Genomic DNA, 12,820 nt, shown 5'->3' with positions numbered 1-12,820 from the left:
TAAAAATCGTGAATGTTTAATTAATACCTTGTATCATCTATTATTCCACTCAGCTTACCGGAAAGTCACATTTAATTAACCCGAATTTGAAATTACATTTATTTCTGTTAAAATTTTTAATCTAAAAACTATTCGATTCTCACGTTAAAAATCGAACAAATGTTTTCTCTCTGTTAGTGTTGTCGGAATCTATTTTGTTTGGTCTAATTTTTTTAGTCCATTTTGTTTCTGTTTTTTGTCAGCTTACCAAAATTTTTTATTCCCTTGTGTTTTCTTACATTTTCTAGTCTAAAGGTTACATAATTTTTTTTTGGTTTTTTGACCCCATCTGTCTTTTAGTGTTCCCAAAATTCCTTTCATTTTATCTTCTTCTTTCTGCTAGATCCTCGGATTCTTCTTTTCTTCTGGAAACCTACAATTTTTTTTATGTTCTTGGTTTGACATCATATGTTCTCTCCTATTTATTGTCTCCAACTGTTTTATTTTTTTTTTTTTCTACTCTAATTTTTTATTTTTTATAATATATTTTCATAATTCCCTGTTCTTTTCTCTTTGTCTCTAAATTTCTACAGGTTTTTGTCTTTCGTTTCTTACTTTTCACTTTTCCTCTCTTTTCAATGCTTTCTAGTTCTTCCATTTCATTAAATTTCTTCATGTTTTTACAAGACTTTCTTTTTCTATTACCACTACGTATTTTTTTTTCGTTATCTTATTTTGTAAGATTATATAAATTTGTGACTTGTTTAGGTTTTTGACTTTTATTGTCTTTTGTCAATTTGTTTCGCTTTTATAACTTTTTTTCTTTTTCTATTAGTAGCCACTACATCATTCTATTATTCTTTCCCGTGCTTCCTTTCTCACTAAGATTTTTTTTAATTTCTTTATCTTTAATAGCATTTTATCTCTACATTTTACTTTTTTTTATTTTTTATAACATTTTTTCTTTCTTTATTACTTCACACTACATTTTTGTGTTCTTTTTTTCTTTTTCTGTAAGCTTATCTAGCTTTCGTTGATTTTTCATTCTCCTGTTTTTTACTATCACTTCTTCATCAAATATTTTTTAATGGTGTTCTAGAATTTTTTTTCTTGTCAAATTTCGATAATTTTCATAACATTTTTTTTTCTGACCACTACATCTTGGTTTTTTCTTCGGAAACATTTTTTTAATTATTGTTGCCTTGTTTTTAGTTGTTCTATTTTTTTGTTTTTTTTATTAGTTTTTTATTATTCTTCTTTCTTTACTTATTGTGTAAGTTTTTTGTTTTTTGTGTTTTGTATCACTTTCTTCTTTTTTATAAGTGTTTTCCATTTTTTTTTGAAAAATGGCCATAATTACATTTATTGTGTTTTTCTTTAATTTTATTTTATTGTATTTTTATTATTTTCCTACTATTTCCCTCTCAATGCTTTCGATATAGAAATTTCTGGTTTATTCGTTTATTTTTCACATTATTCAATTAATTTTTTATTTATTTATTTTTTGAATCACTGATGAATTAATTTTACAATCTCAGGCGATTTCCAAACTCTAATTTATTTCACATTCATTCCTGTCCTGTGCAGTTAACCCGTACTAAAACTAGCTTCCTCCCTTAACCACCTTTTTGCTCAAAAAAACCAACCATCAGGTTCCACACCCAACGTCAATTCCATCGGCGAACCCATCGAGACCAAAAGCCAACTCTCTTCGGAAAAACCAACAACTTACGGCGAAATGCTCGTTGAAAAAATCCACGGTTTCGGCGAAAAACTCTTAGGCCACCACCGATCAGACAGCGATTGTTCGACTCGAGGCAAAACAGGTAAGTTCCCAGCAATCAAAATAAAACACTCGAAAAGGGTTTTAAGGCACTGTGCACCCAATGCTGACCGTCACACACACTTCCTACTCGTGCCACGAAGTCTTGGGGAAAAAAAGCACCGATTCCTCACCCTCCCATAGCCAGATTTCCAGAAATTCGTCGAAAAAATCCAACAACTCTCTGCTGGTTAATAACGGGAAGCTGGAAGGTGGGTTTTTGGGGAAACAACGACAATGTAAAAAATCGCCAATTTTCAGAAGTGCGCCACATCGTGCGTAAGGCCAGCACTTTGGACGTCAACACCGTCAAAGTCTCGCTCAAAGACATCGTGTGCTATCTGTCCCTCCTTGAGGCCGGGAGGCCCGAAGACAAGCTGGAATGTAGGTATTAGCGCCCCCTGGCAAGCCCCAAAACCTCATTGCGTTCCAGTTATGTTCCGGTTGTATGACACGGACGGAAACGGCGTTTTGGACACCAACGAGATGGACTGCATCGTAAACCAGATGATGACCGTGGCGGAATATCTCGGTTGGGACGTTTCCGAACTCAAACCTGTAAAAACCCACTCACAACCCACCAAATCCTCAAACACTCTTTGCAGATCCTGCAGGACATGATGGTGGAGATCGACTACGACGCCGACGGGACTGTCTCGCTGGAGGAGTGGAAAAGGGGCGGTTTGACCACCATCCCCCTATTGGTGCTCCTGGGGCTGGATACGAATGTGAAAGAGGACGGGAACCATTTATGGAGGTTGAAGCATTTCAGCAGACCGGCGTATTGCAACCTCTGCTTGAATATGTTGGTCGGGTTGGGCAAGAAAGGGTTGTGCTGCACGTGTTAGTGAGCAGGGGGTTCACAGGCGGTTGGAATAAAAGTATTTGAAGTGGTTTCTTTTATTTTTTTCCCCGAGAAAACAGGCATAAAAAAGGTTTAATTTTTAACGAGGAACGTTTTATGGCGGACTTTTGGCTTTTAAGGGACCTAAATAATGCAGCCTAAGTGAATGTTTATCGACCGATTTCCGAATCAATGGGCCTGAAAGATAAGCGCCAATGTACGCATAATGCAGGCGGAAGGAAACAAACAAAATTTAAAACATTGTGCGTTTGCATTGCATTCGTGTTTGAATTTCTGTTTTAATTAATTTTTATTTGTTTAACAGGAAGTTTTTTTTTTATTTTTTTAACCTCGTTCTTCGTCTAATCTGGTATTGCTTTTGTTTTAATTTACTTAATTTGCTCTTTTTTCACATTTTCCTTTTCCTTTGTATTCCTTTTATTTTGTTTTCCTTTTTTGTATTACGTATTTTTTTTAATTTTGTTATTTTTTTAAGAATTCCTTTGTAGCTTTTTATCTATTTTTGAACTTTTTACATTTTTGATTTTCAGGTAAATGCACACCTATTTTCTACAAGCTTTAGTGAAAAATTTTTGCAAAACTTACTGCTGAAATAAAATATAAACAATAATGCTTTGCTTCCTTTATTTGTTTTTTCTGATATACTTTTAATACCTTTTTTTTCTTTTGTTTTTTATTTTTACTGCTCTTTCCTTTATCTTCGCCTACTCTTAATTTTAATCTTAAACTTAATTTTTCTTATTACTATTTCTTAAAAAAATCTTGAATTTCTGTTTTACTCGTAATTAATTTTTCATATCTGTTCAGCTTATTCATTTATTTGTTTTCTTTTTTGTTTACAATCTTGTATTACTTTTGTTTTAATCTAGTTAATTTCTTTTTTTTCTCTTTCATTTCCTGTGGTTTTTCTTCTATTTTTAATTTCTTCTTTCGATATTTCCTTTATTTGGTAGTCTTTAAAATACTTTTAGACTACACCGATTTTAATCTACCTTTCTTATCTCGTTCTCTTATTTTTTGTTAATCTATTTAGTTTTCTGTAGTTTTCTTTTGTGTTTTCTTTTTTCTTCTCTTTTTATTATTTAATTATTTATTTTCTAACATATTTTCAAGGAAAAACATTGCCAAGCTAAAGTGAAAAATTTTAGCTTGGCGAATTAGCTTACTGCTCATATTATTTTTTTTAGTGAGATTAATTGGGTAATTTTGTTTCTATATTTTTACGAACTTGGTGTTCTATAATCGCTTTTTTTAGTGCTTTTTCAGTACGATATTTCTGTTTTAATTTATTTCTAATAAAATAATCAATGCTTTCTTATATTTTTTTCTATTTTTTCCAATGTTTTGTATCTTCTTATTTCTACGAACTACATTTCTGTATCTTTTGCATTAATTTTCAGGAAAATGCACTGCTAGGTTAAAAAAAATTGTAAGAGAACTTTATGATTTTTTTCATTTTTTGTATTTCCCTACAGAAATTTAATTAAAAACAGAGCCAATTGTCGGATAATTTTCCCTTTTATTGTGCTCGCATCACTCCTCGAATTCAAAGAAATACAAAGCTTTGCTTTCAATTGGCAAAGCTTAAACTCCCATAAATAATTTTCGTTTCATCTATTGTGCCATTATTCCAGCCGCCCACCCTTATCTCTCCATAAATCAGTCCATCTGTTGCTCGTGAAAATTTCCGCTTTGTTTTCTTTCTTTCAGTTTGCAAATACACGGTTCACGAGCGATGTGTTCATCGAGCGCCAGCAAGTTGCATCGCCACATACGTCAAAAGCAAAAAATCCTCTCAAACGCTACAACACCACTGGGTGGAAGGAAACTGTCAAGGAAAATGCTCCCGATGCCGGAAGCCCGTTAAAGCCGGCATTACGGGCCTGCACTGTCGATGGTGTCAGATAACGGTGAGGAGTTGCAAAAAACCAACTTTGGACTTATTACCAAGTCGGGACGGCTATTTTGCGAGAAAATATTTGTCTTAGGTCACCGGTGTTTTCACCGCAAACACGCCACCGCAACCAAAACACGCGTTTTTAGACGCATTTGCCAGAAATTCTAATGTAATGTTGCGGGCAATCGCGCGACAGGCTCCAAAAACACTTCCAGAGACAAGAAACATCGATTTTTACTTTTAATAACACGGGAAATTGGAAGCATTTTTCTCGTGTTTATGTAACAATTAATTTGAGTTTATTTGGTCTTGTAAGTTGTAACTGCGTTTGAAAAAAATTGAAAAAAAGTTGGTCCGCCACGGGATGCGAACCCCAAATTTTTGAGTTGGTCACTTTTTTAATTTTGAATTTTTTTTTAATATTTTTTTGCAAGTTTGTTTCGTCTGAAAAAGGTTTTTAGAATTACAAATCAGGATTATAATTACCTAATTACGAAAATTTTTATTTTGACACGATGTAGTTTAAAAGTATGTCACGTAGTTAATATTATATTATTAGTCGTAGAGACTTGAAACAAAGAAAAATCGATTCCGCAGTAAATTCTGTATCAGGATAACCTCTATTTCCTTCTAAAAGTTATTTTCCGCCTGGTCTTTTTTGTTAGGAAAATTATAATTTGATTTAACAAAACTTTAAAATTGATTTGCAGCGTCTGTGGTGAGCGTAGAAACGTGAAACAAAAACTGATCGATTCTTTGATAAATTTTCTACACAAATCTCTGCTGAAAAAAAATGTAATATTTTTCGCAGCCTCGACACTTTGTATATTAATTACACAACAAGAAATTCGATTTGAAAAATGATTTACGTTTTAGAGCTTGAAACAAACACAAGTCAATTCGGCAGTAAATTCTGTAATAAAATTTCTTATTTCCACCTAAAAGTTATTTTCTCTTGACCTTGAAATTTATTTGAGTCAGCGTAAACCCAATTTATTTTGTAAAATTTTAAAATTTATTTGTGACGGAAACAAAAACTGTCTTATTCTTATATAGTTCTTGTGCAAAAATCTCTTATTATTTAAAAAATTCAATCATCAAAGAAGCCATAAATCTTCAAAAAACACCGCACTTATATTAAAATTATGAGAATATTTTCTTTATTTTAAGGTATTAATCAAGGTAGTAATTTATTTGAAGTGTACAAGTGCACGAATTTGTAATAATTTTAGCGTAAATTAGTACTTGAACATAAAAAAAATGGTCCGGGACGGGAATCGAACCCCGAACCTTCATGTTCGAATTTTTTTTCAGCTGCATAAGTGCATCACAATATGCGAATATTTTTTATTTAACTTATAATCTGGAAGAAGTGAAATAATTGTATAAATTTTTACGTTCTTAAAGAAAAAAAATGATTGGAATTTTTCTTTCAACTTCGTGGCATCAAAATTATGAGAATATTTTTTATTTAGCGTATAATCGGGGGAAATAATTTATCTGATATGTAAAAATGAAAGAGTTGCTATAAATTTTTGCGTATATTTGTCCTTAAAGTAAAAAAAAAATGGTCCTGGGCGGGATTCGAACCCCGAACCCTCAAGTTTGAATTTTTTTTTTCAGCTCCATAACAAGTGCGTGGCCCAGGTGAAAGCCGAGTGCGGTTTGGGCGAGCACGCCGTCCACATCCTGCCTCCCACCGCCATCTGCCCCATCGTCCTGGACCGCCAGCGCTCTCTCCAGAAACGCGGCTCGAAATACGGCCACGACAATGTTGGTTATCCCGACTTTGATCCCTATTCCCGCTCAAAAACAGACGTTTTTCAGGGCAATTTCGCCAACACCACCAATAAACAACCGGCGATGTCCTTCCAAATCACCACTTCGCCCAATTCCGTCCCGTTATTGGTCTTTATCAACCCCAAGTCAGGGGGACGGCAAGGGGCGAGGATACTCAGGAAGTTTCAATACATTTTGAACCCGAGACAGGTCCACAGCTTGGCCAGCGGCGGGCCCATGCAGGGCTTGAGCATGTTCAAGGACGTGCCCAACTTCAAGGTCGTCTGCTGCGGGGGCGACGGGACCGTCGGATGGGTGCTGGAGACCATGGGTGGGTTGACCATTGCACACAAAAGTGTCATTTTTGACTTTCAGTTGCAATTTTTTGCCCATTCGGACCAAATGAGTGCTGAAATTCCCAAAATGTTTATTAGGTCATTTTATAGAGGAATACTTAATTCTTCAACAAAAAATTCATAACTCAAAAACCAAAAGTCGTAGAGCAAAACGGTTTATTCTATTAAATTCTGCGGCTCTTTCTACATATTATAACGACATTTTTACAATACTAGCTTACTCGAGAACTTAATAAACGAAACTTATTTCAACTTGAAAAATGGTGGATGCGCCAGGATAATTATTACAACCTTGTAACTCAAAAACTAAAAGAATTTTGCGTATGTACACTCTACTCTCTCGTATGGATTAATATTTTGGGGCTCTTCTACCAGTTCAAAAGAAGCCTTTGTGTTGCAAAAAAGAATCATACGATGCATGCTTTTCAAAAAACCACATGAGAGTTGTAAGCCTTTTTTTAAATCACTTGGAATTCTACCTCTAACTTCAATGTATATCTACAGTCTCGCAGTATTTGTGAAAGAGAATGAGCATCTCTTTGAAAAAAATAAAGACAAATATGATGTAAGTTTCAATAAAGTTACAAGGTTCTGTAAAGACATCCGAATTCCAGAACATAACTCCTCTTTTTTTAAAAATGGTGTTTATTATAAGTCTGTTCAGATTTTCAGAAATTTGCCGCAGGACATTCGTTTACTAAATTCGCTGACACAATTTAAATCTAAGTTAAAATCATATTTATTAGAGCATTGTTATTATAAACTTGATGATTTTGTTAACTAACAAAGTTAACATGCTCGATATGACGGTGCCGATATCTCGGAAGAGATCAATGGCTGTACGAATTATTATTATTATTATTATTATTATTATTATTATTATTATTATTATTATTATTATTATTATTATTATTATTATTATTATTATTAAAAGTCGTAGAGCAAAACGGTTTATTCTATTGAATTCTGCGGCTCTTTCTACATATTATAACGACATTTTTACGACTCTAGCTTTCTCCAGAACTTAATAAACGAAACTTATTTCAACTTGAAAATGGTGGATGCGCCGGGATAGTTATTAAATACCTTGTAACTCAAAAACTAAAAGTCGTAGAGCAAAGCGGTTTATTCTATTGAATTCTGCGGCTCTTTCTACATATTATAACATTTTTACGACTCTAGCTTTCTCGAGAACTTATTAAACGAAACTTATTTCAACTTGAAAAATGGTGGATGCGCCGGGATAATTATTAAAACCTTGTAACTCAAAAACTAAAAGTCGTAGAGCAAAACGGTTTATTCTATTGAATTCTGCGGATCTTTCTACATATTATAACGACATTTTTACAACACTAGCTTACTCGAGAACTTAATAAACGAAACTTATTTCAACTTGAAAAATGGTGGATGCGCCGGGATAATTATTAAAACCTTGTAACTCAAAAACTAAAAGTGGTAGAGCAAAACGGTTTATTCTATTGAATTCTGCGGCTCTTTCTACATATTATAACGATACTTTTAGAACACTAGTTTACTCAAAAAGTTAATTAAAAGCTTATTTCAACTTGAGAAATGGTGGATGCGCCAGGTTAGTTATTAAAACATTCGTAACTTAAAAACTAAAAGTCGAAGAGAAGAACGGTTAGTTCCAGTGAATTCTGCAGCCCATTTTACTTATGTTCCTCAAGATTCAAAATTTAGAAATTTCTGTCTAAAATTATTATTAATGATTTTTAGACAATTTTTTTTCTCACTTATAAATCGAGGTAATACCTAAATCAAAAATACGTTGGTTTTTCCTTAGCGTAATCAAAAACGTAACGAAATTTTTGGAAAAAAGTGAGTTATCATTATCAGTTCGCTAAAATTTGCAAATTTTCTCTTGTGCTGAGATAAGATATGGCCGCGGAATGTGATGTGGGTCAGGCCGTGTCACCCGGTTAGAAAGTGAAAATGTGTTGCCCCCAGGCCTGTGCACGTCCCTTTATGATTTTTATTTTTAGACAAAGTGGAGTTGGAATGTCAGCCGGCCGTCGCCGTGATTCCTTTAGGGACCGGCAACGATTTGGCGAGATGTTTGCGATGGGGCGGGGGCTACGAGGGCGAATCGATCCACAAAATTTTACACAAAATTGCAAGAGCGACCACCGTTTTGCTAGACAGGTGGTTGATCGAATTATCAGACACCGCTCAACCGGACCCTGATCAAAAGATCGCCGACACTAGGATCCCCTACAACATCATCAACAACTACTTCTCCATCGGAGTGGTAAGTACACGCACACACAAGGGCGGTAATGATGGGTATTGGGCAGGACGCCGCAATTTGCGTCAAATTTCATCTGGAGCGCGAGAAAAACCCGGAGAAGTTCAACAGTCGGATGAAGAATAAGTTGTGGTATTTTGAATACGCGACGTCGGAGCAGTTTGCGGCTTCGTGTAAAAACCTGCACGAGGATATCGAGATTACGGTAAGTTTAACTTTTTCCCTACGTCACCCTACTTTTACTTTCCTAAAAAATGCAAAAATAAAAACAAGTTCGGCTTAATCTTGTTATTCTTATGGTGATTTTTCGGTCCGTTTTAACAAAATCTCACCAAGTGTTTGTTTAGCGAAATTTTGAAAAAGAACTTGATGGTTTTTACAGCAAAAACGTGCTTTAACTCTGTAAAAAAGGCAAATTTAACCACATTTTTGTCTTAATTTGATTCATTTTCAGTTCGTTTTTGGCGAAATTTTACAAAATAATTGTTTCTAAGTAGCAAACAGACGAGAAATTAAATTTAGAAAAATATTAAAAAATCCAAAAGGAACTTTAATGATTTTGAAAACAAAACCACTATTTCCGAACTAATTTTTGCTTTGCTTTTAACAGCTTTTTTCCAAATTTCATGTTTTTGGTTTTAATTTTGCGAAAATTTCTATCAAAAACCAAATAAAATCGAGCGGAACAACTTAAAAAAATAAATCAATTTCCATTTAATTTCGTGTTTTTCGATAAATTTTAGCATAATTTTTGACAACAATAAAGTATTCGGCTCAGTTTTGTCGCTTTCGCTTGTTTTTAAGAAAATTTTGAAAAATAATTGCATTTCTGGCTCAAAAAAGTCTGAAAAAGAGTAAAGATAAACGTGTTACACTTGATGATTTTTAGGTTCTTTTTAGCAAAATCTCAGACAAAAACTGAAAACTTGTTTGTTAAAATCCTTATTTTTGCAATGTTTGATGTTTGTTTGGCAATATTTTTAAGATAAACTTTGTCTTTACTTCTTAAACGTGCTTAAACATTGTAAAAAGGCAAATTTAACAAATTTTTTTTACGTATACGTAATCTGATGCATTTTCTCCACGTTTTTGACGAAATTTTGGGAAATAATTGTTTTTTAGTGACAAACAAATAGACAATAAATGCAAAAATAAAAAAATCCACAAGAATCTAGTGATTTTTCAAAATAATACATTATTTTTAAACTAATTTTAACTTGTTTTTTACAAAATATCAAGAGAAAATTGCGTATGGTAATAGAAAGACTCTCAAAAAAAGGCAAAACCAATGTCATTTCCAATTCGCTTTAGTGATTTTACGTAGAAAAATCTTCAAAAAAAACTTAAAGAAATGTTTTAAACATGATGGTTAGTGAATTCTCTGCCAAAAAATAAGCAAACGAAAAATAAAAATTTGGTTGATAATTCTGAATTTTGTGTGAAATTTCGCTAAAGTAGAGTGAAAAATTACTAAAGAATTGTACAGTAACACAATTTTTTCGCAAAATTTTGTTAAAAAACAGACGAAAACTATAAAAATAAGTTTAACAAGTTATTTTTTCGAAAAACTGCCCGAAAAATCACGAAATTAGAGCAATATTGTTTTTTTATTTTGTTTGTTTCACAGGTCTCATTCGATTTTGTTGTTTTTTATTCAAAATTTCCCCAAAAATTGGCATTTTTCCTATTTTTAGTGTGACGACGTGTCCTTGGACCTGGCGAACGGCTCCCCCCTGCAGGGCATCGCCCTCCTCAACATCCCCTACACGCACGGCGGCTCGAACCTCTGGGGGGAGCATTTGTCCGGCTCGCGGCGGAAAAGTAAAAAGAAGAAGAAACAAAAAGAAATGAGCACTTCTAGTTTCAATTCGGTCGATTTGAGTGTAGCCGTCCAAGGTAGGTAAACAGTCTCGTGTGTTGGGGTTTTCCCTCGAGGAGGTATTTTTAGATATCGGGGACGGATTGATTGAGGTTATAGGGCTGGAAAATTGCCTGCATATGGGGCAAGTGAGGACCGGTTTAAGGGCCAGTGGACGCCGACTGGCGCAGTGTTCTTCCGTCGTTATCAAAACGAAGAAAACTTTCCCGATGCAAATCGACGGCGAGCCCTGGATGCAGCCCCCGACCACTGTGAGTCTCCCAACCCCAGCAGGCTGTGCCTGTCAGTCAAGTTGGCAATATTGACTATTTATTTTTTAGCAAATCTAGCAAATTAAAGTCGGTGTTGCCAATTACGATTTATTGACTGTTGCCAACTTAATTCAAAAATGGGTTGTGTCGTTCCAGATACGTATCACTCACAAGAACCAGGTGCCCATGCTGATGGCGCCCCCGCCCGAGAAGGGCAAAGGCTTCTTCCGTTTCTTCAAGAGGTAGAGCGGTGATATTCCAATTCCTCGTTTCTCTGTAGTCAGTTTTCTCGTTTCGGAATGACAATAATTAATTTTGTTCAATGTCAGTATTATTTATGAATGGGATTACTGAAAAAACTCTTCCAAAAAGCGCTGTTTATTCTATGTTTCAATGTTCCAAGTTGGTGTTACGTGTTTCGAGCATTATCCAGCATAATGCCAGCTGCTATATACAATAAATTTTTACAAAGAAATTAATACTCGATTAGCTGAGGTGAAAATATCTAGAAACATGATAGGGACCATATGCTTTAACAGAATCCCGCCAAACAAGTACCTATGCATTAAGAGCGATTCCTGCACTGTCCTTATTTAGAGACACTTCGGCTAAGTTTGCGTTTCAAAGGCTAGTGCTGCCAACTGTTGGTGCAACGGAGAAAACACTGTTTCATTTTCGTTCGACTTTAGCTACGACTCAAGTGACTTAAAGTTTCTCTAAATAAAGGATTCTAAATATTTGAATATAAATCCTTAACTAGACTAGACTTATACAAGAAACATATTTACAGTAAGAATTATAAGTAAATACGCTTGAAGCGTTTGTGTATAAACAATGTTTACAATTGTTGTATTTAATATTTATTAAACATTATTTTGTAATTTATTTATATTCGATCATCGCTGTTAGAATATTGTAAAAATTAACATTGTCGTAGGTAGTCTTGATTTTTTCCTAGAATATTTACAAGCCACGTGGCTCAACACGTGGCCACATTTTATATCAAAAATAGAACTGCCACTGTAAAAAATGTGGGAACGTTTCAAGTTGCTGTTAAGCTTTAACTGTAATATAAACAACCCTGTATATTGTAGAAACTGACATTTCTCCATGCCTTGTACAATTATAATGGCTTTAAACGTCCAATTATCCAGGTTTTTTCGGTTAGGCTGTCACAGGGTGCTGAAAATTTGTAGATAAGCCGTGGTCTGTCCCGCTCCCAAAGTGGCAAAAACAAGTTGGCGACACTGTTGCCAACTCTGTTTGGGAATCACACGCCCACTTTGATTTCAGTGTGTATTTAAGTCGAGTAATTATTTAACTAATCAATTCCACCAAAGGGAGTGGACAGAACAGGTCGAGCCCCACTTTAGTATTATTTTTTCACGTGTACAAAAAACGCTAGCGTATAGATTTGAAAATTCCTCGTGCTTACGTCCATTTTGTATGACTCTTTCTTTAAGCGCCCCAAATTACTCATTTACTCATTTTACAACGATCACACGAACATAATCAAAATTTCTGTGATAGAAATGAGTAATTTGGCCAAAAATTTCCAAAGACTAACTGCATTTTCGATTTATTTTTTTACAAGTTTATTTAACTCGTAGCATGTAAGTCAAGTTACCTGTTTCCTTGTTTTCGTATGTTAAACATTTAAATAAATCTTGTGTCCACGACTCGATTCATTCCCAAATATTCAAACAAACCTACGGATATCTAAAGG

At 34.3% G+C, this 12,820-nt stretch overlaps 1 protein-coding gene across 3 annotated transcripts in view; it reads left to right on the top strand.

The window, feature by feature from the left end:
- Nucleotides 1–12,773, top strand: part of Dgk (Diacyl glycerol kinase) — a 47,220-nt gene extending 34,447 nt beyond the window's left edge. For 2 of the 3 annotated variants that reach the window (XM_064355307.1, XM_064355306.1), the window contains exons 5-16: nucleotides 1,632–1,805; nucleotides 1,852–2,013; nucleotides 2,063–2,185; nucleotides 2,235–2,359; nucleotides 2,407–2,644; nucleotides 4,377–4,576; nucleotides 6,187–6,673; nucleotides 8,702–8,967; nucleotides 9,014–9,169; nucleotides 10,659–10,860; nucleotides 10,913–11,094; nucleotides 11,251–12,773. In XM_064355307.1, coding sequence (XP_064211377.1) covers nucleotides 1,632–1,805; nucleotides 1,852–2,013; nucleotides 2,063–2,185; nucleotides 2,235–2,359; nucleotides 2,407–2,644; nucleotides 4,377–4,576; nucleotides 6,187–6,673; nucleotides 8,702–8,967; nucleotides 9,014–9,169; nucleotides 10,659–10,860; nucleotides 10,913–11,094; nucleotides 11,251–11,340 — 2,405 coding nt within the window. In that variant the 3' untranslated portion in view covers nucleotides 11,341–12,773. The remainder of the gene's footprint in view (nucleotides 1–1,631; nucleotides 1,806–1,851; nucleotides 2,014–2,062; nucleotides 2,186–2,234; nucleotides 2,360–2,406; nucleotides 2,645–4,376; nucleotides 4,577–6,186; nucleotides 6,674–8,701; nucleotides 8,968–9,013; nucleotides 9,170–10,658; nucleotides 10,861–10,912; nucleotides 11,095–11,250) is intronic. The other variant, XM_008197137.3, reaches the window with a different exon arrangement.
- Nucleotides 12,774–12,820: the final 47 nt, after the last annotated feature.

This window comes from Tribolium castaneum, chromosome 3 (genome assembly GCF_031307605.1).
Source record: "Tribolium castaneum strain GA2 chromosome 3, icTriCast1.1, whole genome shotgun sequence".
NCBI lineage: Eukaryota > Metazoa > Arthropoda > Insecta > Coleoptera > Tenebrionidae > Tribolium > Tribolium castaneum.
This window is presented reverse-complemented; position numbering and strand designations above follow the sequence as displayed.